This window comes from Manduca sexta, chromosome 10 (genome assembly GCF_014839805.1).
Source record: "Manduca sexta isolate Smith_Timp_Sample1 chromosome 10, JHU_Msex_v1.0, whole genome shotgun sequence".
Lineage (NCBI taxonomy): Eukaryota > Metazoa > Arthropoda > Insecta > Lepidoptera > Sphingidae > Manduca > Manduca sexta.
The window spans coordinates 6,853,100-6,880,057 of record NC_051124.1 but is presented as its reverse complement, the minus strand read 5'-3'; the positions used below and the strand labels follow the sequence as shown (position 1 = coordinate 6,880,057).

Sequence of the window (26,958 nt, the reverse complement as noted above, 5' to 3'; positions counted from 1 at the left end):
GTTGGTATCTAAGTATTAAGACATAACCGGAGCGACCTACTATCTAATATAAACCTGCATGACGATATACCATAATATTTATTAGACAACAATTTAGAAATTAAAAGCAACTGAAATCTATGAAGGCTAGCAATCACTCAAGGTGAATAACTTTTTAGTCTAACACTTCCATACTCTATATGTATTGCTAGGTAGTATTAGCACACATTTTTAGATCTAAGTTAGAAGCCCCGTGTCCATGCTCTATGTCTCTTCTAGATAAAGATCCCTGTATAATATTATCTTCCGTAGCAGTAATAGGGGCACACATTTCTAGACTTAAGTTGGAAGCCCTGTAATAGTACACTTTGTAGCCTTTGGATAAACACGTGTTATTAGACCACTTTATTGGTCAGAAATTTAACGTTATAGGATATGATCTGATGTAGGAACAGATGCAGGTAGGTAGAAGATCTCAATGTTCATCGATTTAATTCCCATAATTTTGCCCGCATGTAGGTACAATTAAATAATAAAATTTGTGATTTTAAAACCAAATAAGATTAAGCTTGAGTTTTCGAATTTTGTATACAGCTTGAATCCAGGAGGTTTATAATTTTTTTTTGAATGTTGTATAAGGTTCAAATCCAGGAGGTTTATAAAAAAACGGTTATATTCTAAAATTTCATTTTAATGTCATAATTTTCAACTTTAGTTAAAAATATGCTTGTGTTTTTCTTCTACAACCTAATGACAAATTGCATCAAATACAAATAACCCAAGTTTAATTTTGGAAGTTAAAGATATTTTGATATCAACTGGTAACTGCTCAGCTACTGGTAGGATGGTGGGCAAGTATAACCTCGTAAGCCACCCAGATTTTCAGTAGTAAGAAAAACTTGTAGGCGGTATTACAGGTAAATAAAATGTCATATAAAAAGTTAAACGTTTATTTATTTATTTTATCATTTATTTAATCGATAGGTATAATAGACATTATAGGAATATAATTTTAAAGTTATGTAATAATAAATATAATAAAATATTTTTCTTTGTTTTCTTTCTTTCATGTTAGTATTACCTACATGACAAATGACTGAAATAAATATACATTAAGACATCTATCTTTTTTATATTTCTCCTTTGGGACACTCCAAGGTACGCTGGTTTTGGCGCCGACGCAATAAACAGCAAGGCCTGTTAATAAAACAAATCCAAATTCAATCCAAAATTCGTATCAAGATGACATATATCATAATAAGGAGATATGGTAGAGAAAACATGGGTGAACTAGTTGCAGTCTGTATACGTAAATATACTAAAACTAGGCATAAATCGTATCATGTCATGATAGATCATCATGTGTAAAACTTGAGCGTATAATAGTTATTTGATGTTACACAAACCTTAATGTTAAGAAGTAGAATATTTCCACAAGGCTCATAAACGAAAAACCCATGAACAGCCCTAGGAGGCCACCACAATTCGCCAGAAAGTCGGTCAATCCGTATATCTCCGAACGTCTATTTGTTATGAACTGTGGTTCTTTGAAATATACGAATATGCGAGTACCAGACACACTGGAAAAAAATATTATGTCAACGTAATAGTGTTAAGGTAGTAGGTATTAATAATTTTAGGTAGTAATAACCAGACTCCTTAATAAAATTTAAGGTTTATTCAATCCTCTTTGGTTCACATATCGAACAAGGTCCGCTAGCTTCTAAAATATGAATTAAGGATTAAACAAATTAAAGAGTCGAAACTTTAATTCTCATACTCAGCCCAATTGCATTTTATATTAAACTTACTTTAATAAATCTAGAGGAGGTGAAAAGTTATAAGCTCGAAACAACGCAGTCCAATCGAATACAGCTTGTGAAGTTTCTGCTTCATACTGTATGGAAGTACATGCTGGCAAGCACTTGCATTGCTGGGCTATTTCGCGGGCTCTATTTAACTCTTCTCTATCTATGTTGTAGTCCATCGCAGCTCGTAGTTCTGTACTTGTTAATTCCACTAAAATTAAAGAAAGAAGATATTTGGAAAGATCGAATATGATGTAGTTTCAAATCAGGTTCACTAACCAATAATGTTTCAACAACTAAGGTTTTTCTGGAAGTAGCTTTATTTATATATAATTATTTTATTTTAAAATTTGTAACAAAATTACATATTACGTTGTTCATACATAATAGAAATACGTAATTTAGCAATTTGAAAACCTTATAATGCATCAGAAATATTTATATTTATGCAATTATAGCGCTCGTTGCACTTATTAGAAAGAATTTGTTCTAATAATACTTTAATTTCGAAATCTTCATGTTACATCCATTGTACGTATTGTGCAGCAAATAAACATTTAGGTGAATATTTAAGTACTCCTATTCTTTCACGACTTGATTGTGAATGCATTCTCTGAGGAGACAAATTGTATTCATGCCATTTAATTAGATGCCAGAAACTAAGCAAAAAAAGTGCCAAAGATTACTAAAATAAGATCCTCTAAAATACTAATTTGAATGAAGATGCCAAAAAAACAAAAATATTTGCTGGTGGTAGGATATATTTTATAACCGCCCGGGTAGCGACAAGGTTTTAAAACCTGCCATAGAAGATCACATAAGTGTATCGCGTTCCGGGACCAGCATATATATCTGATTCCATCAACCCGCCATAATTGTGTCGACTGTCGAAGGGTAATCATCTTTCGTCAGTCGACATTCTATTGGACCCCACTCCATTTACCATCAGATGCAGTTGGGACAAATTGCCATGGACGTATACAAAAAAAACCTTATATTGATTGATTGATTCAGATTTTCAATTTTTTTTACCTGGTGATTGAGGTTACTTACTTTATTTATTTATTTTATTTTACTCTTTATTGTACAAAACACACAAAAACAAAAAAAAAACGATGCAAAGAAGAAAAGAGAAACTTACTTTGAGCTTTCTTTAAACAGGACATACTACCTGCGCTGCAAACAGGCATGTTTTGTGAATCTGCAAAAAGGTAAAACTCTAAATAACCTATATGTTATACATGTGTTGATATTTAATTTACCTAATTTATATTTCAGAACACACTTACGCGGCATTCCGAAATGAACGCATCCGCACATATTATACGTAAAGTTGGTGAGACATTCCATTTCACAATTTGCTTGAGTGTAGACTTTGAAATAGATAAGGTAACGCTCATTTATGAAATAACATCGTCGTCTGTGGACAAAAGCGATTACTTTTTTAATGTATGCTATACTTTAAATAATATAAGTGAATAACTTAACTCAAAGTAACATTAGGCAACATAATATCGAATAAAAATGTACCATCAGAAACTTAATTTATGACTAAGTACTATACATTGTATTTTATTAATTTATCTTACTTTAATTTAAAAAGTATGATTTAATATAATAATTATTTAGATAAATGAGTACTTAAATCCATTTTTCTTTCATTATCATCATTACATATTTCCCGTTTTCAGTATGATAGTGTCAGACTCTTTAGATAAAGTAAGAGCGCAATATAGGTTATACCTAGAGCTAAAACATATTTATAAATGGTATGGCACCTTTCTGGATCATAGGACTTCAATCCTTCCGAGGTGGTGATTATTTTTGGCCTCACGGATACCACGACTTCTTGTGACACTGGGGCCCGAAAATATAGTTGTGAAGGCCTCGGCAACTCAGCTGGATTATGCAACATCACCTAAGATTATAATTGATGCTATATACTATAGTATCACAAATATACTCTACTAATATAAATTAAATTAAAAGTAGAGTTGTTGGGAGTACATTGCGATTTCATAGAGACCAAAGAAATTAAGTAGTTAATCACAATTTTTTCCCAAAATTTACTATATAGGATAAATATGTTTATTTTTCGTGGCATATTTTAGTTGAAATAATAATTTAATTTTTTCACGTCCTACCTTAAAGCCTTGGAAAGATCCTCTGCAAAGATAATCTCGATTGTCAATATATGATTTCACCACAAACGTTAAACCAGATTTTGCACCATATCCCTGAAAAATAAAATTATAGTATTATGCGACCGTCAACAATCCAGTCGAACAATTAAAGCTTAAGACGAAAACGCTAACTTATAAATATCGGCTAGAAATTTCAAATTAGGGTAATTCTAGTGTATTGTATTGTCATATCTAAACACTCGTACATGTATTGTCCAACCTCGTTATCGATCCCTGTGCGAAATAAAACTCAAGCACGATGTCACCGGACCTCACGGATTTTTTTTGATGACCATAATTCACATTACTATTTTTAATAATTTCTTATTACCTACTGCTCTAAGTACGACCACAGTCACCGATAACTCTACCATATCGTAGAGTTACCAAGGTTTTATTAAAGATTCAAACAATAAAATCATGAAGCCTCCTTTTCTTGAAAATATTCCTAACTTTACAGTGATTATTACATTGGTTAATAATTATGAGTATAAAATAGGTGAGTTATACTTACAGAGCCTCTGTGCGGATAGGTTTCTACGGGTGTGCCATGAGCATAGCCGTCATCTAAATTCCATGATTCGGCTTTCCTGTTCTGTTCTAAATATGAATAATCTGTATTTAAGCTGGACACAAAAAACATTTGTTAAAAAATAATAATCTTGATATAAATTAGACTCGTGTATTCAAAAAGTAACGGGGATTTTCTCCTTTGGGCAAACTTTTTTTATGTATTAATTTGCAAGATTGTTATTTTCTTAAAATAGTGCTATTTATTTTAGCATAATATGAGTATATTATTTTAAAGCATCTTTTAAACCTTTAATACTTAACTTGATTTTCTTGAACTTGTGTGATAGATACTTTTCGCGATGCACATAAACTGTTATGTAAGCTTGTTAAACAGCTTTTTAAGGCCCTCCTTTGTTTTAGGAAACAGGCAAAAGACTAAGAGCAGAAGAGAATAAAAAACATCATCACAGGCTAACTTTACACCTTTAAGCCAAATTCAATATCCATTATAATCTACATTGAAAAAATGACACGAATCGGACTAAAATACCCGGGAAATCACAAAATTCCTGTTACATTTTGAACTCACTACGTAAGACGATCGCTGGCTTACTATTACAAGGCCATAAGTAAATTTTAAGTTATGTTCGAAAAATTAGATTTAAAACTTTCACGTTAGAAAAATTAGAGGCGATAATTCATGGCTCCCTTTTTATTTATCTTTCAGGAATATACATTTTTACTGAAGACATAGAACTATGTGATATATATACGTAATTCAACATGTAGAAGAACCGTGTAATGGTGAGCCAGCGAAATGTTGTACACAAAACAGAATTTTTACTTCTCTATTCGGAATAGCTCATCGTCTGCGAGAATGTTAAATGTATAACAAATTCCTTCTTCAGTGATTATGGGTGATAATAATTCAGAGCAGTTTGGGCGTGGAATGTCCTGCCATTTACATCCAAAAACTGTTTCAGACATATTTAGCGATACCTGAATAACAAGAATATTAAATATATTATCTTGTTTTTAGGAATACTATATAATACAAATACCATGTACCTCTCTAATGTTATTTATTATTTCAGATCCATTAACTACTTTCCGCCCATTAGGTGGTGCAACGCCACTGTCACAAACCGTTGATACATCTTCAAACAGATTTCGCCTGGAAGCATATTTAAATACGTTTTTCCTTTTTGTGTTTGAACTCTATGGTAACTATATAAACACGTAAGTAACTTTGTATGCTTTTACGGCCAGCGATTTTGATGAAACTCAATAGAAACTATGGAGTAAGCTTAACTCTTAAGGAAGGATGATACATAATAGGCTATTTTTTGTCACAAGTCGAACATTAAAATGCCGTTAAGGTTTGTAGCTTCCGTCCAAAATGTCCCTCAGCAGCTATAATAGATAGTAATGAATAATATTAACTGCTTTCTTAAACTTACTCGTCTTGCCGTGAATTATTATATGCGTTCTCGCCATGATATAAGTGATAGAATTCTGTAAAATTGTATTTTGTTTGCGGTGTTTTCGTTTCTGTGCATATAGTTACAGCTGGATACGGTATCTATAAATAGACATAAATGCTTAATTTGTGAAATAACCATTGTTTTATAATGTATTTAAATCAAATATGTACCGTACCTGCCATACGGGCGTTGGATTTTCCGCAAACGTAACGATCACTGGAGTATCGTGCCATTTTATCCACACCTTTCTAATCAAACCAGCACATAAGACAACACAAACAATAAATACAGACATCCAGAATATCCTGCAAAAATATTTAAATTAGAAAATAAAGTTTATGTGTGTACTATGTAAAGTTTATCTGTGTACTATCTAGCTATGGAGGTTATAAAATCGTTAAACTGCAATGGATAGTGTTAATATAGGGAGGTTGGACCACTAGTTAGACCCTCATAAATAATCACTGTCATACAATGATTTATTAAACTACTTTTACTGCGTAAAATAAAAGTGACCTGCGTAAAATAAAAGTATTTTAAAATTGATGGATATTAAAATTAGATTATTAATTTTCAGAATTTATTCGTCTAAAAATTAATACATTTTACTCACACAGCGGTAGGTACTTAATTTTATATTTGTTTATGTTAGAAAACGTAGTGCTCACTCCACAGGACTTAAGTAATAATTATAAGAAGAATAAATAACTCACTTTTCGATATATGTCCGTTCTTTCTCACCAATGTATTTAAGACCATGAAGATTCGAATTAGTCATATAATCTGCAATATATTCCTTGATAATATTGCGTTTTCTTCTCCCATTTTGCTTCGAGTTCATTTTGTTTTCTTCTTACTACAACGATTGAATTGATTTATTGGGTGGTCAATCGGTTTATATTTTTTAATAATACCAGAACAGACTATATTAACGATGCTATTGTAAAAATACTTCAAACGTTTAGACGAGTTGTTCGGGAGTGACTAATGCAACACAAGTTTCGTTGGGTTTTAATTTTGTATAGGGCAAACGAAAGGCGTAGTCAAAATGACCACAAGGGATACCTTCCAATTAAGAAATTAACATTTGTTACTACAAGTTCTATTTAACCTATTAATGTTTTATATTTATATAGAAAAATTTCGCATTATGTTTGTATGGCGTGGTGCGCATAAATTTTAATCCCTCAGGGAACCTTTCAATTCGTCATAGAGCAGCCTATTACAAATGTTGTGAGCATCACACGCACCCAGTCATAGCGACGGGTAATGACTTATAGTCGTTGAAGAAAATATAAAGTTTCCATAGTAATCATCTGTATTTTGTGTCCGATTGGATGGTCAAAGCGATCACCCTATAACCCTCCATAGTGATAGCGATTCGTTTCTCTGGGATTGGTTTTTACGTCAAACAGCAAAGCATGCCTTTTGGCAACATAAATTGTAAGACCATCAAGGAACGCAACCGATTTCGTCGGTTGACATTTTAATTAGAACATTTAGGTTCAGAGTAGTTAGCTATTTTACTATGCTAGAATACAAATCGATTTTACAATTTACGTAGGTACTTAAAAACGTAAACGGTCGAGCGACTTTTATAATAATGACGCCTGTTTGCGTATTATTTTAGCAACTGACTTTACAATACGTAGAGAAAATAACTTAATGAAAGCTATAAAGGCAATGTGATTTGTGACCAAATAATCCCCATTTGGACATAAAGATCAAAAAATAATTTAGATACCTTTAGGAGAGTTCCACTTGCCTAAGTTTTGCCTATTTTTATACGGTTTGTATAGCATTTCAGTCAAAATATAGACGTTATAAATAAGGTTCAAAATCTTTTGGTTATACTCAAAATGACAGGAATTATGAACACAATACATGGAACACTTGCAATTCTCTGTGCTATTAACATTGGTTATAGTGAAATGGGATTATTTATCTGACCCGATGGTGGACAGGGAGAAACATCATACCTTCTGTTAGGAACATTGCTATAGTATCTGTAAACTTCATATTAAATACGTATTAGTAAAAGTTAGTTAATCGTTACTCAGAAAAAAAAACACAAAATCTCGGGCTTTCTAAAATGTTCAAAACACAGATAGAATAAAACGTCAATAACATATACCTAGTTTTATTTAACCTTGGCCCTGAAGACACCTTTGCTCAAACTAACGTAAATACCTACTCCTATGATTGTCAGCATAGCAAAAGCGCTCTGAGAAACTATCAAATATTATATTAATAAAGTGCCTGGCTCTTTAATTTTCTACTTTGGTACGTTCTAAGAAACTATCTGAAGACCTACGTCATACTATGTAAATGCGGGTATTTAGTAGCAAAAAGCAAGCAATCGTCAATCAAGCTAGTGGGCCACCTCACGTCATCGCTCGAATGAAGGTGAACCTATCTGTTTTCAATCATGAATAAAGGATGAAAAAGGAAAATTGAAAAGACTTCTTACATCTTTCATTGTTGATGTTGATCCACGTCGTACATGTTCTGTAATAAATAATGTTCAATATGAAATACCCGAGAAAAAGTCATAGTTTATTTTTTCCCGTAAGCAAGTCGATTTTGTAATTACAGTAGTCATCAAACAAGCCGTGCGACGACATGAATAAGGTACGTAATTTCCATGGCGCCGTTGATGTAATTGCTAACTTGGATGACGTACATTAATGTACCAAGGATTACCGTTATCAGGGTTGTGTGTTTAACAACTACAGATCCCATAGTATTATGCGACGATATTTGTACGATGCGTCAAGATTTAGGCAAACCTGGGTTCGGACGAGTCAAGCGGGCTGCGCGGGTCGCGCCAATCGGCATTTACGTGAGTCGATCCGTACGTCCCCCGCGATTTGATTACGATACGAGGGGAGTGCGAGGCACAGAGTGCCGAGTGCCAACCGGCCGGCCCGCACTACCAGTATTTGTAAGATCGTTGCGGCAGGCAGCATCTCGCTCCGTACAGCGCTCAATAGTGTGCGAAAAAAACATATTTTTATTTTTTTTCTTTGGCGCGTAAATTACACGATGGCCGCTACACAAGAATTGAGCGGTATTCTTTCAAGAAGGCAAGAAATTAACGATAAACTCGAAGAGGGCGTGGAGGTTAAGCCGAAATATAAATTCGTAAACGTTTATACGGAATTTCACGAGTTCTCCAGGAAGGAAATAAAACAATACGAACAGACCTTTAACAAGTGAGTATTTTTCCTTTCATTAAATTGTGTAAGACATCCGTGGCTTTCATTTATAATATAACGAAAAATTGCATTCATTTAGAATTTTAAATATCGAAGTGATCGCAGTTGACCTTTGATGCAATTTCTTAGATATTACCAGTAGTGTGTGCAAATTTTATGCAACATAAATTCTTGACAAGGTTGGATAAGACCGAGAAGGCACCTGACACTGATCGTGCTTGTATAATTTTTATTACTGAGATAGGTAGGTTGGTTATCGTGAATACAATTACCTACACCTGGTACAACATTTAGATGTTCGTTTATTTAGGAAGATAAACTGTTGATCCATAAAAATGGGGTAGATAAGGTACGAAATCATTTTTAAATCGCAGGTAGATATCCATCGCAGCTACCACTAGTTTATTATTTAAATATTATCTAGGTATATTATGGTCATACAAATTCGCCATTTTATTTTAAGTGTCATTTAGACCTGAAAACAGAGATGACCCCGTGAAAGATAACATCAAATATTTCAACTTATTTAACATATTTCTGTAAATCAGTGAGTTGAGTACATAGTTTAAACCTTTTATTTTAACTTCCTGCCTGAATTTTATTTATATTTATTTATTTATAAATCATAGCACTCACATTATGTGGGTTATTACAATTGGACATACAAATTTAATTTAATAAGTCTCCAATTTCTTTATTTTACTCTAAGGATAGATGCGGCTCATAGCTTTAAAATCCGTGGTGTACCGGGGAGACAAAATGGGACCTAGATACAGAAATTGCCAGCTAGGTTGCCGACAAAAACCAATATTTTAAAATTACGAACTGAATTTGATATCCGAAACCAAATGTGGACCTATCCCTTTGTCCTAGGACACTAATAAACAGTAAAAATATCCACTTTTGAAATACATTTCGTACAAAAGTCCCTCGAAGTAGGTACTCTAATGTTTGAAATCTGGAGTTTTATGAACATAAGAATTTACTCTACACGAAGTAACGCTTTTTATCTAGTAAGGAAATCTATGTCAAAGGGAGATTTTATCAGCATTTCGGTTACAATAACTAATAACGAACAATTAAGTACCCATTTTCTGCCCAACTACAAATGTGTTTTTTTAATTGAAAATCTTTATAAATTTTAGTAGTGTCCACTGGGAATGCAATCCAGAACCTTACTGTTAATAGTCCACGTGTTTGAGTCAATCAAAAGGTTTATTTGTTTATAAATTTAAAGGAAAGATACACTCAAACAACGGAGACTTACTTTAATACAATTGTAAGTCTGGAAACTAAAAAATTGTTTACATCGTAAATCAGCATCATTGTCACAATAATATTTTCAAAATGTCAAAAAGATCACCTATTAAAAAAAACTTTTTTCCCTTTTTTGTTACATACGTATTTGTGAAAATTAGAAGTCAATATTCAAGTTTTTTTTTAAATAATTGTGCGTATATACATATCATTTAACTATCAAATTTCAATTATAAATTTCACGCTTAGTTCGGCGAAACATTTTGATGAAGTAATAATTTAATAATACCAGGTTATATTTATGACCATTAATTTTTATAGACATTTTAGAGAATGTTAGAATATTATTTATTTAGGTTTAATTCGATCTAAAATACTCAATTACAAAAATAAACTAGCAATGGAGAATAACCGAATAAAACTATATATCTAATACCCTTTACTTATGGGTTATTAATATTGCCCCGAAAGAAACGCTAGTTTAACAGTAAAATTAATGAATATTGCATAAAAATTACGTTCGAATATATAGCTTAAAACATAATAGTAATTTATTAAGTGAAATGACGTCGAATCGTCGTGGGAGACAATTAAGAATAGGCGTTACGGCACGCTTATGAGAATAACATTTTTTACATCATTACTTTCATTCAAATAGGTAATGAGACATTACGTTATTCACACGGGACTTGCGATAGTTAATTTACATTAGAAATTGTTATAAGTGTAGGGTTCATTGATAGAAATTATGTTTGGGGTTAATTGAATTAATCCATTTGAGTAATTAATCATACGGAAATCGATTTAGGGACTTCGGAGAAGAGCTTATAAGGAAAGAGCCTAGGTACCTTTAATAGCTATCCGTTCCTCTAGTTTTATGAATTTTCTCGTAACGCATGCATCTTTTCTCGTGGAAGACTGGTATTTTTAATTAATATTTTTTATTCGACAAAGCTCTGATATTTATTCAATTGCAGTTAGTTAAAATGCACGTTTTAAATATTAATTTTGATACCACAGACAAGTGCCGAAGACTTGATTGTTAGAGAAAAATTGAAGAAATAAAAAATAATATAATCTTTACTTAGGTATTATAGCAAAATGTAATTTCCAGCGATATCTAATTCATAACAGCATCAAAAACAATGCCGTATCATAGAATAATAACGATTGTCGACGGAAGATGTAGGGAGCGAGGACCCACAATCACTATAACGGAAATAAACATTCATTGTAACATACGTGCTGTATATATTTACTATGTACTCACATTACACTAACTATGGAACCGCTCTTATGCGGGTAGGTCATCATTTTAATGACTCACACACATACCCATACAATAATAAGCTAGCAAACAAATAAACAAGACGAGTGTCATTTGTTTGCAAAACATTTGTGGTAAGTCAAAACAATAATTTTTCCCGATGACTGATTCATTGTACGGCGGTATTTGTATATTAAACTGGCCCGTACAAGCCGGGCAGCTTTCGCCTTTGGTCCGTTTTTATGATTGAATTCCTTGGTGTTTTAGTGAACGGATGTTATTCACACCGGCACCGAATCCAACGTATGAGTCGGTAGCGTTGTGTCATACGTGCGTAAAATTTTAAAGAAAATTAGTCAGATTCATCGTAAAACCACGGTAGTAGGTAGTAAACTCGTCTTGTCATTATGAATGGCTCTATAACAGGTGTGCGTCATTACTTAGCGCGGGTTTACTTATTTCATTTACATTAATTTTATTCACGGCCATTTTTTATGTCATATTTACTCTTGATATAAAGAAAAACCTTAGAACACAAGGGAAACGTTATCAAATCTTGTCAATGAAGTTTTTGATGTAAGGATGTATTAACTGCGAGAAGTTAACAATTCACAATTGGTTGTAATGCGACAGTTGTACGTTAAAACTTACGCAGGGTTGTTAAATTGATCAGCTTGCATAGGAAGGAAGTACCGACCTCGTGGTCGGATAAGATGCATCATGCGATGCGACGCGGCACAGCGCGACAAAATCAATGTTGAGGACAAGATGAGTCACTGGATGTTTACGAATGTCACTACGGCGGTCATGTGAATTTGTTTCTGCACGGGGCAATATTTCAATTGTCATTAATAGCAATTGGTTCCTCATTACGGTTTATTAAGCGAACATGGCTGGCAAACAAAGCAATACAGTTGAGAGTGGTGATTCAAATTTTCGATGAGTTTAATTTAAAATACTTCATAATTTTTTGTCACCTATTAAATAACGGACGGATGTGTTTCGTCATAGTCTTTCCCCGCCGAATATCGCGAACAGGCACTTTTATCGATTTTGGAGGAAACACCCGACGTATGACGTGTCGGCAAATTATCCTGGGTTGGTAAAAAAACATACTAATTATTACAGCGTTGTCATACAGCGGAATAGAATGAATAATATAAAAATGATCAACATGAATGATTATGGGAAGTATGTATAAGAAATAATTGTGCTGACTAATATATTTGTGAATGACACCTTCTAGAGTCGCCCTTTTATCGCCGTGTTCATAAAATCAACGGTGTTTATGTAGTGTTTACAATGTGACACGACTTCTGGTGTCGCGTTACCACGTGCGACAAGGATGCTTTGAATATCATATATTGCGCGGAACTACACATTCAGATAAAAATTATATCACAAATATATTGTTTACTACTTACTATACCGACATTGATAAGAATTGATAATGTTATGTACTTTACTTTTGTTGGGTATCGTGAATTGTAATTACAATATAAGGTTTAGGTAACATTATGGACGGACCATAAACTAATATCGTTATATAGGGTCATTTGACATTGCAATAGAGTAAAAACATGTTACAATAAGTTACTTGAACCGTGGACATGAATTTAAATAAGTTTCGAATAAAATAAAAAGCAATAGAAAGTAATTTTAACTTTACGCGCTGTACTACTAATTTAGTGTCGGTACATTACTAACAAAAAATCATACAGTAGTAGTACTAACTCTGCTACTACTGTATGCTTTTTCGTCGCAGCTGCAATATCACACTTTCAGGAAAAAAATCTCTGACTCATAGGTCATATTCCACTAAACTACTAAATGATAAAAAAAATCGGCAAACTGAAACTGGGATTTTTGGTAAAAATATTCGTAACTCAGGGATGATTTTTAGCAGATTGTTACCAGAATCGCCTTCTTTTATAAGGAACTTACTAAAAAAGGAAGAAGGCAGGTCCGTATGTTTACATATGATAACCTATCCGAGCTGATCTCAACATTTTCTGATATTTAACGTCTTAAACGCAAATATCTGAACTATTAGGTTTTCGGCAAGTTATCTTTTTCCAAAAATACTCGAATACTTAGTGGACCTTTGTAAGCACGCAGAAATAGTCTTTTTATGCCAAAAAATCATCATATTTTCTGCATAAATTAGGCTTTTTTAGTTTATATTTTGGAGGTCTAAGAGCTTAACGGTGTCCTTTGGGCGTGGGCTCATAGTTAAAAATAAAGTTTTATGTATAACTATCAATGTCAGTGTTTCTGCGATAAGTATGTTTGCTTTCTCCCATAACCGCATACATATAGGTAGGATAAATAGATGTCTAAGCGATAGTGACAAGAACTACATTAATTAGATGTAATTGAAAGTTTATAAGCAAGGTAAGTGTGGACACTCGTCTGTGCTAACTCGTCTGTAAAGTAACTAACACAACAGGAAAGTCGACATAGCGAGAAAAGGTGCGATACTCTCTCTGCGTTTGGAATTTTACTTTTATATTATGTTATGAAAGTAATGTTAAACAGTCTAGAAACATTTATATTAGAAATAAACTCTATTTCTGTAACACAATAAATGTGGCACACACCCATGTTTGGTAATATTAATAATAGATATTGCCCACTACCTATTGTTGAAATAACTAGTGGGCAATATCTATCACCTGTTCGTGCAACTAATCCATTAATTACAACCTATTGTAATAATATGAAAGTAATTGAAATTAACAAATTATTTTCGGTCCAATTTGTTTTTATTTAGGTAAGTGTCTATTTATTAGGTAATTGGTTTGATAAAAAAAAATGTTTGGATAATTATATACACTGGCCTATGAGTAAACACGACAGAAAGCTAACTGATGTTACTAATGCGGTTTGAACTAGCGATAATTATATATATAAGATTTATTATCGTTATTTTGTGTGTCGGACCGCAGACCTTAATAGTATTTTTTTTTGTAGAGGGCTAATATAATGTCCTGTTTAGAAAAGGCTAGGGGTCTTGAAGTTGAGCCGTTTGTATAAGTTAAATATTACATATCCTTACTTATATGCGTATATTCATAACTATCAGAGAGTACAAGATGTATAATATTCGTAGATTATGGTAAAAAAAAATTAAGGATCTTACAAATAATTTTGATAAAATCACGGTCTCTCGTTTTTCAGCATTGTGACACTCACATGATGTAGAATAAATGTAGAGCTTCGTTATTCCAAGTTCTGGGTGGTATTTTCACAGTTTTGCCTAACATCAAGGGAACAATTTGTCGTCGTCTCGTCGTTCAGTTGTATAAAAAACTAGCCGGCTGTCGTCACCCAGTTCTTCAAAGTAGGTGACATCAGTAAGAACGGCTACAAATGAACGAAATGACTATGTACTTTCTATGTGTATTATTCTCTATCATGACAATATGTTTATAAACTAAAGTATTGTTTGATATATGTGAAGGATTTTAAGAACTAAGAGATTTATGATTTCGGTGCGAAATACATAAATTTTGAAAGTTCAATATGGTAAGGCAAGTTTTCTTTGTATTTGCAATTTTACAAGGTCACGTCTCAGTAAAACTGTTTTGGAAATAACAAAAAAGTCCTACAGAATTTGAAATTTTCAATATCTTCCTTTTTTCGCTGAAATAAAAATTGCAACAACTCATTTTAACATCGATCATGATTGACGTTACTTTACACTTTGAAATACATAATTGTAAAATAATTAACAACATCGAGAGATGTCATAGCAATAGATCAGCGCGGATTCCGCGCGGTTCCAATTTCTTGTGGTTTAGTTGTGGAACCGCGCGAATTCAGAGCTCTTGCAATATGCATGTTTGTAACTTACGAAATGCAGACGGTGACAGCAAACGGTCACTTATGAAATCACCTTGCATATAATCCACACGGATTCCTTCGATTATAAACGGGTACTTAAAATATATTATTCATGCTATTATGAAAAACGTGAAAGTCTTTTAGAAACATGTAAGTTGTACCCCAGTCCCCAACTAATCCACTTACGTTTCGGAATAAAAATTATTCTTGTGTAGTAAGGAGACTCCTTGTACTTAATGGATTATAGGCATTGATAATTGCTCGCTCTCATCCAGTGAGTCATCAACCGTTAGCCTTCCTTTTCTTAAAAATAAAGGTAACATTGTAAAACAATATCAGTTATTTGTTATTGTGAAACAGTGTCGTTTCACAGTCAATTCACATTGTACGAGTGTCGCAACAGCTGTTGTATTCCGCGGTTGCAATATGCAGCAACTACCTGTACCGGCAATGCATTTTAATTTGTTTGATACGTATCCTCTATCCTTGATCCTTTCTTTATTTTCACTTTCATATCAATACGTATTTGCGTAATATACATACTGTATTAGAAATAAAATTTAAGTCTTTTTATTCTTTGTTGTGCTCATGCCTGAGGTATGTTTAAATTATATTACTAACCGTGTAAATTTTAGATAGAAACAGAAATTGAAAAGATAATCTAGAAGCTTGCATTTATTTATGTAATAACATGAGATGTTAAACAGTTTGACATTGTAGCTTCGCAGAATGAAAGTTTGTCCATCTAAGTAAAAGAATATTGAAATTTTTACACCAAAAAGAAGCGACCTTTTTGTCGATAGTTATTCCCTAAGTACCAACTCTTTTATGACAGCACTAAAATTGCTAAAAGCGTTACTATTTTAATTTATTAAAGTAATGAAGGTTGACAATATAACATACCGAAAGCTTATCGAATATGGAGTAAATAAAACGACATTTTATTTAGGTATTTTGTAATTAGGTATTTCCATGTAATTAACGTTTCAACGAAATTAAAATAACAAATGTCAACTATGTCGAGACACAAGATCGCACGTTTACATTTTATTTGGCAAACAAGATTTCATCAACTTGGTATTTAGTTCTTTTATGTGATTATTTTTATTTATGTAGAAGTTTACAAAATATCGAATTTTATAAATGTTCGTATTTTTCTTTATCTTCTATAACTTGCCTGGGATTTCTTAAAGGACGTTGTCGTCATATGGGCGGCCGGTCTTCAAACCAAAGCATTTTTTGCGACATGTGTAAAAAGCATGTTATCCCGCGGATTTTAATAAAAGTTCGTGTTTTTTTTATCTAATATAACTTGCCCGGGATTTTTTAAAAGACTTTATCGTCATATAGTTGGTCGGTCTTCAAACTAAAGCATTTTTGCGACATGTGTAAAAAGCATGTTACGCCGGCCAGACCTCACGTAGAGTAGAGCAAGGACAAACGGACGATAACATTGATAGTGTATTATGTAGTTTAAAAAATACCCAGTCTTAAGATTACTGAACTTCGAAGGATAGAGGTCATATAGTCTCGCGACACAACCTTGCCTTTGCCCCATAATCTAGTTTAATACGTGTTACTTACAATACCTGCATATTATCCGGCTTTGGATAATAAGTTATAATCTATAAAAATATTGTACTAAGTATTTTGTCAATATTTAATTTATCCAAACGCGATGATCAATAGGAGTTTGAGAACCTGTCTACTTGATACGTCCTTCTGCAGATCTTTATTTCTCATTCAAATTTACGTTCGATAGAAATTTTTCAATTACACTTGTCTAGAGATAATAATCTATGCGTAGTTCGTTATCACGCAAGGATTACCTTCGAAGAAAGTTAAGATGAGAAGGGCGGACTTGTTATTATACAAACATTCATTTAAATTCATCACGTAACCGATGAACTAAACGAGTAAACTACTTAAATAACCAGTTTCAATTTACAATCGACTCATTGAATAGTTATCAAATTTAAATGTGTTTATGTAATGAGCCAGTTTAATGTAACATATCACAAACAAATAATGAGGATGATTAAATAGTATCACGCCTTTTTCCTTTTCAAAAGTATGCAAATGTGTAAACATATTTTTTTGTTGCTTTCAATGACGAGACGAGCTTGCCGATCGCCTGACGGTAAGCGATACGACCACCCATAAACAGTAGAAACACCACCCAACACCTTTAATTACAAAGTATTGTTTGATATTCCACTGCGCTCACCATCCTGAGACATGAGGTGTTAAGTATTATTATGTCCAGCAGTTGCACTCAACATTCACATATCAACATTTTGTCCAATGTAACAAGGGTAGGCTATTGTCACTTACTTGGAACGATTCGAGACTCCGAGTTGATACTGAGCAGAAAAATCCAATATAACATTACTCAATTTAGGAATCGAACACAAGACGATAATTGTACCGCAATAGAATTAAGCCACCGAGGCCGTCTATATTTTATACAATTGGACTACTACGTATATGTCGCGTTTAATTGGCCTGAAACTCCTAATGGACAGATGAGAAAAGATGTTGCAAATATTCGTTAGTTGGAAATAAAAAACGAGGTCTATGAACTAGTGCTTCTCGCTGTTGCTCGTGAGAGCGGTTTAGACATACGAGCAGTTTTCATTTGGAGTTAGATAACATTCTAGTTAAATAATATTTTCTTTCACTAGTCAGACTGAGGTAGCAGGAATATTGTACTCTGTTTTTTAAATATCGAACTATAGCTTAAATTTTTTGTTGGGAGTTCCTTACATCTATTTATATATTGGGCAATATGTGTGATTTTTTTTATAACTAAAAATATTTTTAATTAGTAGCTATTTACCGCAATTACATAAACTACCGCAGACAACATTTTCTTTGTTTTTCATTATTTTACCTTCAAAGCATTTTAAATATTACGATTTTAAGAATTCATACACATGATATTTCTCTTCTCTTTATTTAACCTCTCGAGCATTTAGTTTCCGTACGTGACTATAAAAAAAAGGCACTCTGTATAATGGATTACAAAACCCCTGTATATTAATCATACGTATTATACTTACTTGTTATTGTGAATCATAAATGTCCAGTTGATAATGCTGTGACCTCCTAGATTACTCATTCTTAAGCATAAAACAAAGCACATAAATTGAAAAAACCTATAGACATATCCAATAGGTATACCTGAGAATTTCACTGCAGGACAAAAATATTTTATTGGAACAGCTTCTATATCGTCATGTAAAAGTTTGTTTCAATCACACGATGACCAATTTTTTGTACCTAGGTAAGTAAGTAGTTGTTGGGAACCAGGCTGATGAACGAGACACTAATTGATCTGTTAAAAGACAATATCAAGAGGCTATGGACTAGTTCTTGTAGTAATTAAAAGCTATTATTGCACAAGTGGACGGCCGCCTAGATTGACAAATTCCATCATAGTCTAGCCATAGTAGGGCATAGTGACACCATTTTATTGTTATTAGCATCGTTGTTTTCGTGTTTATGGGTTAGCTGGAAGACATTCGCGTTTTATTAGGTCATGTCATGTAATAGATTGCCTCAATAACCTGATTCAGATGAGTATTACATATAATAGGTTGATATTATATATGTACCTATATGTATGTTTGGAAATTACACCTTCATATCTCCTGTACTGTAATTTATTAAAAAATCTTATTCATGTCATGGAAAGACATTAAACTATTCTGTTGTTTTATTTAATAAGAGATAGAATGTAGTAAACTATTTTTCTATGATGAACCCTAAATCCGATGAATATCATAGTCTCATGCAGCGAAAAGTAACTGTACACTGATGTGCTCTAGTGTGAAGGATATTGCAGTCAGATATCGTTGTTTACTGAATCGCAAATCGCAATATCCGTAGATGTCGAATGTTCAATACCATGTAGAGCTATTAAAATTTTTAGGTCGCATTGTAAGGCCGTCGAGATGTTTATTCGGCCAGCGACTGGCTCGCATAGAATTCGAGTAAAGTTATATAAAAAACATTGATGTAGACTCTGAATGCTAAAGACTAGAGATATGTACGTTATTTAATTAAATTACTATGTACTGTGCACATGACGTTCCGAAAGGAGGGGCAGATTATATCAAATGGGTTGACGAGAAGTCTATGAAGTGTAACCATGACATACAAGCCATGGAATAGCGTATTGTAAGTCTATAATACAAGGACATTACATGTAGTTGATCGGTGTTCAATATCGCGTAATATAGAGCCATTTTACAATTACGAAAAGGCTTCCTTTCAACATACGAGCCATTGATTATTACTTTTTTATTTGGAACTGAATTAGGAACTGAATTTTGCGTTGGCTAAAGGCTATGTAACATTACGCTTTGACCAATAAGAGGCATCAATGAAACATGTTGAAAGAAAGAGGAACATTTATTCCCTTTGAGAGCTTCCGTTGCGTGCGCTTTGTAAACGTTAAAGTTATGCAGCAATCGTTTATGGCGCAATAGTTTGTCTTAAAAAGTTTATAAAATATATTTTTAAACAAAAATCCCATCCCATCTGAAGATAGTTTAGATTCCGGGTAGCCAATATGCTACTTTCTATTCCGATAAAATATATAGCAGAACTTTTATCCTGGAAAACTATTTCACACGTGCAAAGCCGCAGGAAAAACCTAGTATAAATATAAACTATCTATATTAATGACTTGACCATGTTCTCTCGTCATTCATACCATCATAGTTATTCATTGTAATTGGTGTTTGATGCATCTATACAATGTGGTTAAGCGACATTCTTTGTTATAGTTTGTTATACTTACACGTAATACTGTTACTCATCGTCACCAGTTAATTATAATACACAAACGCATTCGGCTCAAGTTTATTTTAAAAATCGCCTTACGTGGAGTGTGCCAGCCGTCATAACAAAATGACTCCCGCTGCGAACGCCTTCACTTTTGTTTGTGGAGCGACCTTTGAAATGTGTAAAAATAAAAGGTGTTTTAACTTGATGCAGCTTAGCTTTTAGCAACTGTATTATATTTCCTATTAATATCAAGTATAATGTATAATGTAGAAGTTTGAGAGGAACTATAGCTGTTTGAATTTTGACAGTAAACGCATGAGCAGCGGAATAAATTTGAGTGAAACGCACAAATCTTCGCACGTGCGGAAGTCCTTTTTTGTAATAAAAGTTGCACTAAATATTTTCTAGAATTAAATGCATATGTTTTGTATGTATTTATATTCATACGATTGTTTATGTGTATATTTCTATTCAAAATTTAAAAATCTATATAGATTATCGATTTTGTAAAGTAAGTCGAATTCACTCTAGTATTTTGTGTAAACGAAAATGTTGTCAAAACATGTCTTTTATATCAAAGACAAGTTTAGTTTTGAAGATTAGTCAGAACTATTTCACACAGATTATATTCGTCCTATGATATTATTGTCCCTTTTGCCATTGAGTCACAAATACTGATCTTGGGTAACAGGTGTGTTTTCCGAAGAAATTACGCATTTCTTAGTTACCCGAGTTGAACCCTAAATCACATCTTACGATCCAAGTTGTAAATTAGTTAGTTAAAAATAACCTTAGACGTAAGGTGGATATAAGGTAAGTAATAGAACTAAAAACTATTCATTATAAGACTCGTATCTTAGTTAATTACTTTTAATTATTACGCTACATAAGGCTAAAACAGAGATGAACATGAGATAACTAGTTCATATTAATATTCATCCAAATTTTGTGTAGGCAGGTGAGGCTCCTTCACTCACCTTGAAACGACTTGTTCAGACAATACTATTTGTAATCTTTGGCCAATGTTTCGCACGTCACTCTACTTAACATAATGTTTAGTTTTTATTGAGCATTTTACGTTAAACTCAACAAATGCAAAAATAAGTTAACTGACATGGATATGAATCGTAGCATCTTGACAATCCTTATCTATTAATAAGTAGATATAACGTATAAGTAAACAAAATAAACTGCGTCTTTGAAGTCTTCTTGTTTATAATCATCACACTGATCTAATAAAATAAGAGGACAGGCGACCTTCAAACTGCAATCATGGCAATCTAGCTACCGAGTGCCGGCACACCTACGTAGTTATTACAATAGTATACAACTTACCATATAAACAAGTCCCTCAGCCGGTTAAATGTTAAAATAAACCAGCTCACGAACTCTTATTTCCTAGGTTATCGTATCAGGAATGTAGAATGCGAATAAAAACATTGTAAATTACCTCGTTATCGGGATAATAACGAGAATCTTTAGTACGATGAACCCTTACTCTGATATAAACCAAGCTAACGAGTTTTATAAAAATATGCCTACTTTTATGCGTAATTATTATATACTAACAATGCAATGTAGTATGTATACAGATTTAAAATGTATGTTGTAATATTATGTAGAGCAGTATTTATACATTATTATATCTATAAATATTAATTATATTTACAGTTATGCAGCGAATTGGTAAATATTAATACTTACACCTTTAATTAAGTACCTATCGAATGGAGATACCTATGATAGTTTTTATGTAAAGTAGGTAGGATGAATCTCTAAGCAACGAGATTTTATTAATTCATACATTAATATACCTAATTAGAGATAAGAATGTGTATTGTGATGCGTGAATCGAATGGCGCGCTTTTTTTCTTAGGTCAAAGATATTTTAATTAGGTAAATATTAGTTAAATAAAAAAAATATAAGAAAATCTGAAAGTGGTAGAGTCGCCTTATAAACATATTTGTTTTCGGTTTTCCGGAGCGTCTTTTCAGGGTGAAAAGGTGAAAATTTGAAGCTGAGTAATTACATATAAGTTAGTAAGCGAATGATAACTTATGTGTAATTACTGATTAATAGCAAAAGCCATTAATTAGTATTATATTATCCAAGCTTTGTGAAAACTTATAAATTTTGTATATTAAAATAGTTAATAATAATAACTAGAACATTAGAGAATCTTAATGTTATGCTTGTTCCTAACAATCCAGGGTTCATAATAACATGATTAACAAACTGGTCTAGCCCATTAGATAACAGTAGGTAGGTAGATATCTAAATGATATAAAAAGTGAATGCATCTCTTAACACCTTTACGATCGATGGATAATGTTCGACCAGTAGCTAAAGATAGATTTGTTTGCAATACATCTAACATTACTAAACTAGGTGAAATAAGCAGTAAGTTAAATAAGCACGTGTTACGCATACAAACAAGGCCCGGGGCCGCGTCTGCGCCACGTTCAACCAACCAGCTCGATACGATACTTGAACCAAATATGATATGTGTCCTAAGTGACCTGACATTGCAAAAACTATCACATTTCATAACTCGTTCTTTCGTGGTTCTGGCTACGCTACGTTCCCTATTGTGGGACATTTTCAAGGTCGCTGTATTCTCGCTATAATCTAATATCCACATGGGAATGATAATAAATACTAATATGAAGATAAATCTTAACATCAATGTTAGATTTATAGTTTAGGTAATGTGCACTTATTACAATATAACCCAATTCTCATTATTGTCGATATCTATACTAATTTAATTATAAAAATTACATAAACCCAAAATACCATCGCGAACTACGATAAACTATGGTTATGAGATAACTACTTAAAAAGCTCAATAGGTCGTATTAATGAATAATTAGCTTGGATTTTGTAATGGCTTCCCACATGACGACATCGCGGTTAAAGCATAGAGAAAGTGACATATTTTAAAGCGAATATATATTAGCATTCCTTGAACATAATACTCAATAACGTAACGGTCTTTCGTTCCATTATTTAGCGACAGTATTGGAAATCGTAGACAGATTGGTACCTACGCAACATTACTGTTTCATTATTCTATTATAGGTAGATTCGTTATAGGAAGTTCTAATTTTTCTGCTTGGATAAATACAAATACATACATACATGTTACGGTTTACCTAACATACCTTAGAAAAAATATTTGTAATTTTTTTGGATAAGTAGATGTATTTAGGTAAGCACCAAAAACCTAAGTAAAGAGACACTTAGATACATGGACACCAATAGTTTTAAATTATCAAAAAAGAAAAGGGGTATGCAGAAGAGGTAACATTATAAATGTGCAGTCAGAATTTTTATTCATAATATTTAAATTAAATATTAATGACGCGGTAAAAAAATCCATAAATTGCATAAAATAATGAACATAACATGTAGTACTTAACTAAAACTTTGTAGATCACACGTCAGATTCATCAATGAATACTATATGTGCATAAGAGAAATGACAATATACTAAAAACTATCAGGTTGTTTGAATTATAATGGCCGCTAAAAGAACAGAATTACGAAACAATCTAACTTTTGACCAAAAATTTTCTTTTTAGGGATATTTTAAATCGTGATTTTGGTGTCAAATATGTGTTTAATAATGGCAGTAGATAACGATTTTTTTACTTTTGGTAATTAAAAATTTGTGGTGTATTATAAGCAATATTTTTTTGGAATTCAATGCAGGATAAACTGTATGATCTAGTCTGAATCTGATTGTAGTCAGAAAATTTACAATAATCAGCCAGCAACGCGAACAATACATTTAGGAATGTTCAAATTTTATGCATTGAATATCTATAGAATGGCAAATGGCACAGACAGAGCTATCATTTTAAATGAGTTTCGAGTCAGCGCATGCTGTTAAAAGGGTTGGAGAATCTTTTAAAATCCTCCAGCAGATATCACCCACACATATTTAAGTATGTTCATACCTAGAAAGCAAGCTAGGTTAAGGTTATATACCCAAAAGTATGTAAGAATTTTTGACGTAGCTATGATTGCTATTACGGAGACTTGGGTATTTTTTTCCTCCTTATTGTTGCCGAAAGCACGCGAGCTAATTTAACACAAAAGTGAAAATAAAATAAATTGGCTAATATTAATAACAAATTAAAATTATTTGTGCCGTATTTCCTTATAATAGTATTGTATTTACTACATAATTCTATTATAATTATAATTTTGTATTTTCAAAGCATACCTAAAAATAATGTTGCCGAAGAGGGAAATAACACAATAATAAAATTATTATTTAATTATATATGTTTTTAAACAATGGATAAATATATATACAAGTTAACATCATTGCGTCGAAGCCTTAAAAAGTGGATATATAAGTATTAGGTAGGTGCAAAAAAAACTAAACGTTTGCTCAGTCCTCTCGTACAAAATTTTGTGTAGGTTTAATACTTAGATACTATTTAACAAAAAAAGCGTTGATAAAACAAACAAAAATGTTATTTTTACAGATTCGACGAAGGTCGTGATGGCTATCTCGATTTGACCGAGGTGAAGCGAATGATGGAGCGATTAGGCGCCCCGCAAACCCATCTCGGACTGAAAGCTATGATCTCAGAGGTCGACGAGGACGGCGATAACAAGATCAGCTTCAGAGAGTTCCTACTTATATACCGGTAATATTCTTTAATCAAAGAATCTATCGCCTTCCCATAGATCTAATATAACTATAGGAGAAGACATTATGAATATTATTTAGGTACTTATCTTACAATACATTACCTATAGATTTGTAAAGGCCAATTTTTCAAGCATCAAATGTTTTTTTTTCATGTTGTAGTCAATTTGACTCCCTTCTATATTTGGTCAGGTTATAATTTAATTGACGGATAAATTATATATTTTAACTGACGATTGAAAAATTGTATAAGTAAAAAATATACATTTTCGAAAAATTATACTCCTGAAACTTTTGGTTCACTCCAAATTAGTTTTTTTCATACCCGACACATTGTATTCGGAAGTTGTGTCGTAGCATAAAGTTAATTAAATTAGTAATTTATATCACTGAACCCAGAAGTTTCTGAACCTTTTCTGGGTATTCCCGTATGAATAACAATTTAAAATCTTAGTGAGCAGGCAACTGTTCATCCACTTTATTCCAAAATTAATTTTATATTTGTAGGGATTTGTTGTTTTCCCGTAGATAAATACGCATAACACATGGAAAATCCGTTTTATGAGAGAAACAATGGTATAAGACAACAGGCAAAATTAATTACGTAAATAATGTGGTTTTGTAAATACCACTATAATTAGTAGCAGACAATAAGTTCGTAAGAAATTCCAATGATTAGCACCCACATAAAAATATAAAAGTTTTATGAGGGATTTATAAGGGGAACTATTAAAATTATTATGATTGTCCAAAAGACGTTATCAGCATAGTCATGAACTTATTTCGTATATTATAATATTATTACAAACGAAATATAAAAATGGAAATTCTTATCTCAAGGATTTATTGGTGAAATCGATTGGTAACTTTAGTTTTCATTTTCGTTAGTAATCATTAGGAAGTCTCTATCAATCAAACGTAACTTTATGTTGATGATACGATTGCAGACTATTTATTATATCTATATATTTGCCGATACTTAACTACCGGTAGGTCAATATTCCTACGTTATTTTATTGAGATTTTAAACTAATATACATAACAAATATACTTAACGTATTTGATAAATTTATAATTATGAAATATTAAATGATTATTTATATACTTAATATTATTATCTGTTTATTATTCTAAAGTAATGCTCCATGTTATACCTAATTTACTTAAATGATAACGAGATGTTTATATTATTTTCAGAAAAGCAAGAGCCGGAGAATTAGAAACCGATTCTGGTTTGGAAGCGTTAGCAAGGCTTACAGAAATAAATGTACATCAAGTCGGAGTGAACGGAGCTAAAAACTTCTTCGAAGCTAAGATCGAAGAACTCGCGAAAAGTAACAAATTCCACAACGAAATAATACAAGAACAGGAAGAAAAACGCCGGGAAGCCGAGGAGAAAGCACTTCGAAAACAAAGATTCAATGAAAAAGCTGCTTTATTCCAACACTGATAAAGTCATTAATTGTATTGTTATATTTCTAGTCTGTAAGCTGTTACCATGGCTTTATCGGAGAAAATACATTGCCATAATTGTCTTATTGGTATAAACGAAAGCAAAATTATCAGGTCTAATAATAGTATTAAAATCTCAGTGTAAAAATAAACTTTAAAATTCGATATAAGGACCTACTCGCTATGTGTTATTATGTATATGTAACATATTTACTTACCTGTAAAAATAATAATAGATGCTAATCGAAGGATAATTATTAACAAAAAATGTTATTTGTTAAAAAAATATTAACAAGGCCTAGGCTTGTTTTTTCAAGTTTGATATGACATTAATGATTGACAATATATTTGTTTCATAATTTTTATAAATTTTATATTCATTGCAAGAACCTGGAGTCTCCAATACTGTAAGTACCTTACAAAAAATGGTCACTAAATAGCTTTTTACATGTAAAATATAATTTTAACAGATTTTTATACTTATTTTAAA

The 26,958-nt window shown here is 32.3% G+C and overlaps 2 protein-coding genes across 2 annotated transcripts; one reads left to right on the top strand and one right to left on the bottom strand.

Annotated features, from left to right (window-relative positions):
• Positions 1-969: 969 nt before the first annotated feature.
• LOC115455835 (pickpocket protein 28) lies at positions 970-8,831 on the bottom strand. Its single transcript, XM_037437160.1, has 15 exons — positions 8,757-8,831; positions 8,438-8,475; positions 6,681-6,823; positions 6,143-6,272; positions 5,944-6,065; positions 5,552-5,657; positions 5,328-5,482; positions 4,485-4,596; positions 3,932-4,024; positions 3,566-3,705; positions 3,077-3,207; positions 2,929-2,988; positions 1,791-1,998; positions 1,386-1,559; positions 970-1,176 (listed from the first exon to the last, which is right to left on the bottom strand). The coding sequence occupies exons 3-15, from the start codon at positions 6,806-6,808 to the stop codon at positions 1,110-1,112; spliced, it is 1,626 nt and encodes a 541-aa protein (XP_037293057.1). The 5' UTR covers positions 6,809-6,823; positions 8,438-8,475; positions 8,757-8,831; the 3' UTR covers positions 970-1,109.
• Positions 8,832-8,851: 20 nt separating this feature from the next.
• On the top strand, positions 8,852-26,575 carry LOC115455837 (EF-hand domain-containing protein D2 homolog). The gene is made up of 3 exons (XM_030184578.2): positions 8,852-9,182; positions 24,850-25,014; positions 26,214-26,575. Exons 1-3 carry the CDS (start codon positions 9,013-9,015, stop codon positions 26,464-26,466), a joined length of 588 nt encoding a protein of 195 aa, XP_030040438.1. The 5' UTR covers positions 8,852-9,012; the 3' UTR covers positions 26,467-26,575.
• The last annotated feature ends 383 nt before the right edge of the window (positions 26,576-26,958 follow it).

Coding starts and splice junctions, on each gene's coding strand:
- LOC115455837 (XM_030184578.2), top strand. CDS start 9,013: ATGGCCGCTACACAAGAATTGAGCGGTATTCTTTCAAGAAGGCAAGAA. Junction 9,183..24,849: donor TACGAACAGACCTTTAACAA/GTGAGTATTTTT, acceptor TTATTTTTACAG/ATTCGACGAAGGTCGTGATG. Junction 25,015..26,213: donor GAGTTCCTACTTATATACCG/GTAATATTCTTT, acceptor TATTATTTTCAG/AAAAGCAAGAGCCGGAGAAT.
- LOC115455835 (XM_037437160.1), bottom strand. CDS start 6,808: ATGAACTCGAAGCAAAATGGGAGAAGAAAACGCAATATTATCAAGGAA. Junction 4,025..4,484: donor CCTATCCGCACAGAGGCTCT/GTAAGTATAACT, acceptor TTTATTTTTCAG/GGATATGGTGCAAAATCTGG. Junction 3,208..3,565: donor AAGTCCTATGATCCAGAAAG/GTGCCATACCAT, acceptor TTTTGTCCACAG/ACGACGATGTTATTTCATAA.